The sequence below is a fragment of the Ovis canadensis genome, chromosome 10 (genome assembly GCF_042477335.2).
Source record: "Ovis canadensis isolate MfBH-ARS-UI-01 breed Bighorn chromosome 10, ARS-UI_OviCan_v2, whole genome shotgun sequence".
In the NCBI taxonomy this organism is placed as follows: domain Eukaryota; kingdom Metazoa; phylum Chordata; class Mammalia; order Artiodactyla; family Bovidae; genus Ovis; species Ovis canadensis.
This window is the reverse complement of record NC_091254.1, coordinates 75,860,757-75,864,068: the sequence shown is the minus strand read 5'-3', so window position 1 is coordinate 75,864,068 and position 3,312 is coordinate 75,860,757. Positions and strand designations below refer to the sequence as shown.

Here is a 3,312-nt window from a genome sequence, read left to right as displayed (position 1 = left end):
TCAAAATGCCCCTTCAGGAGATTAAGGGTGAAATTCACAGATTTTCTGAACCAAATCTGAGGGCTCTAGGAAGCTTCAGAATATTTTATCTCAGCCATTTCATTTGTTTTTAGTAAAAATATATATATTTAAGGTGTACAACATTTTATATAATAATACTATAGTAATCCAAACAGCATAGAATGAGCATAAAAATGGACACATAGATCAATGGAATAGAATAGACAGCCCCCAAATAAAACCAAGCATATAAGTTCAATTAATTTCTGAGAAATGATTGTCTTAATGTTATCTGTGGGTGTGGATTTTCTCTAATGTGAAGAATCTCAATAAAATGCAAGCAAGACACACAAAGTTCTTGAGAAAATTATATTGACAGAAACACTGTTGGCTTGAAGTGAAAGACAGAATATAAAATGCAAAAGCCTGGGCAGTGGAAGGCAGTGCGGCCGGTGAGTGGCCCTGACTTCCCGGGCGCTGCTGGGGTGCTGTGGGGAGGCTGGCCAGCGGGGGAGCAATGGGGAGCTGGCTGAGTGTGGCCAACCTCCTTTTCTCTGTTCCCTTCCAGCATCAGCTCGGCTTCTTTGCTCGACTGGACCTTGCCTCTAGGCTAAGTGGGCAACATGAGCGGCAACAACTTGGATGCGAACGACGAGTTTGATGAGCAGTTGCGAATGCAAGAATTGTATGGAGACACCAAGGACAAGGACACCGAGAAAGATCTTGGTGCAGAAACCGATTCTTTCGGACAGCAGCCGACTGACACCCCATACGAGTGGGACCTAGACAAGAAGGCTTGGTTCCCCAAGATCACTGAAGATTTCATTGCTACATATCAGGCCAATTATGGCTTTTCTAACATTGGTGCATCTAGTTCTACTGCAAGTGTCCAAGATGGCAGTGCTAGGATTGCAGAAGAACCTCCACAAAGACAACTCCCTGATCCCAGTGATCCGAAAAGGAAGGGAGAAAAGAGAAAGACTGAATCAGGATGGTTTCATGTTGAAGATGACAGAAATACAAATGTTTATGTGTCTGGTTTGCCTCCAGACATTACAGTGGATGAATTTATACAGCTCATGTCGAAGTTTGGCATTATTATGAGAGATCCTCAAACAGGAGAATTTAAGGTCAAGCTTTACAAAGATAATCAAGGAAATCTTAAAGGAGATGGACTTTGCTGTTATTTGAAGAGAGAATCTGTGGATCTGGCATTAAAACTTTTGGATGAAGATGAAATTAGAGGCTGCAGATTACATGTGGAGGTGGCAAAATTTGAGTTGAAGGGAGAATATGACACCTCAAAGAAGAAGAAGAAGTGCAAAGACTACAAGAAAAAGCTGTCTATGCAACAAAAGCAGTTGGATTGGAGACCTGAGAGACAAGCTGGCCCATCCCGAATGCACCATGAGCGAGTTGTCATTATCAAAAATATGTTTCATCCAGTGGATTTTGAGGATGATCCTCTGGTGTTGAATGAAATCAGAGAAGACCTTCGAGTAGAGTGTTCAAAGTTTGGACAAATTAGGAAGCTCCTTCTCTTTGATAGACACCCTGATGGTGTGGCCTCTGTGTCCTTTAGGAATCCAGAGGAAGCTGATTATTGTATTCAAACCCTCAATGGAAGGTGGTTTGGTGGGCGTCAAATCACTGCCCAAGTATGGGATGGAACTACAGATTGTCAGGTGGAGGAGACCACAAGAGAAAGGGAGGAAAGGCTGAGAGGATGGGAGGCTTTCCTCAATGCTCCTGAGGCCAACAGAGGCCTGCAGCATTCAGATTCCATCCATGCTCCGGAAAGGGCAGGGCCTTCTAGAGTTAGGCATTTTTCTGAGCACCCTGGCACATCTCAAACAAAAGTTCAAGCAGCCGCAACTGAAATGGCATTTGAAGAACCTATAGATGGAAAGAAGTTTGAAAAAATGGAAGATGGGGGAGAAGTTGAAGAAGCTGCTTCTGAAAAAGATGCTAAAGAAAGCGGTCCTGAAAAAGAAACTGAAGGTCTCCAAGAAGAATCTGAAGAGGGCTGCCTTGAAAGAGAGTCTAAGGCAGGCTGTCCCAAAAGAGAGCATGAAGAAGACTTCCCTGAGAGAGAATCTGGAGAAGGCAGCCCTGAGAAAGAGCATGAAGAGGGTAATCCTAACAAAGAGTCAAAAGAGACTGTCCCTGAAAGAGTATCCAAAAAGAAGAAACTCAAAATCGATCCTGACAAGAATGGCTGTGAGAAGGAGTCTGAAGAAGAAGGCCCTGGCAAGGAGTCTGAGGGGGAGGCCAGCCCCCAAAAGGTGGCTTCTGAAGATGACAACTCAGAACAAGAGTCTGAAGACTGCTCGGAAAAGCAGTTTGAAGATGGTTCTGAAAAAGAGTTAGAAGAAAATGGCCTTGAGAAAGGTTTTGAGGAAGATGCCTCTGACAAGGAATTTAATGAAAACATCCCAGAAAAATAGTTAGAAAAAAATGAGTCTGAAAAATCAGAATTCGAAGATGACAGCTCTGAAAAAGTGTCTGATGAAGAAGGCTCTGAGAAAGAGTTTGATGAAGAGTCAGATGAAAAGGAAGAAGAGGAAGATGCATATGAAAAGGTATTTGATGATGAATCAGATGAGAAAGGGGATGAAGAAGATGCAGAAGAAAAGGAACAAGAAGATGCAGAAGAAAAGGAACTTGAAGATGGTGATGAAAAGGATGAAGAAGATGATGCAGATGAAAAGGTATTTGAAGATTCGAATGGAAAAAGAAGATGAGGAAGATGGAGATGTAAAGGAAGATGAAGACATAGATGAAAAGGTGTTTCAAGATGATGATTCCAACGAGAAGTTGTTTGATGACTCCAGTGACAAATTGTTTGAAGATTCTGACGAGAGAGGGACTGTGGGTGGTTTAGGAAATGTTAAGGAGGAAGGGCCCTTGTCCACAGGCAGCAGCTTTGTTCTTGTTAGTGATGATGATGATGAAGACAATGCTATTTAATCCCTTAAACTTGCTTTTTAGGGAGATTCCATCTCCATTTTGCCTCTGCTGCAGGGTAATTACTCATAGTGTTATAAGAACGTGTGCATAGAGGTAGGATGCCATCTGATTAATGCAGTGAAGTGTTCATGGTTACCTGTATGTAATGACTTTAAATCTGTGTTCATTGGCTGTTCAGTTCAAACTCCATAGCATAATGCAAGTTAACATGTTCCTCCTTCTTTGTCAGATTTGTTAAGTGCATGCAAAATAATATTTTTTTAAGTATTCTGATTGAAGTTTGTGACATTCATAAATAAAAAAAAAGGTGTTGATATGCAGAAATGGGAAAAAAATAAATGC

General features: G+C 41.8%; 1 protein-coding gene across 1 annotated transcript; it reads left to right on the top strand.

Annotated features, from left to right (window-relative positions):
• Positions 1 to 550: 550 nt before the first annotated feature.
• On the top strand, positions 551 to 2,970 carry LOC138446928 (17S U2 SnRNP complex component HTATSF1). The gene is given in 2 exon segments (XM_069602385.2): positions 551 to 2,732; positions 2,734 to 2,970. Coding segments are annotated over 2 exon segments (2,346 nt in total). The 5' UTR covers positions 551 to 623.
• Positions 2,971 to 3,312: the final 342 nt, after the last annotated feature.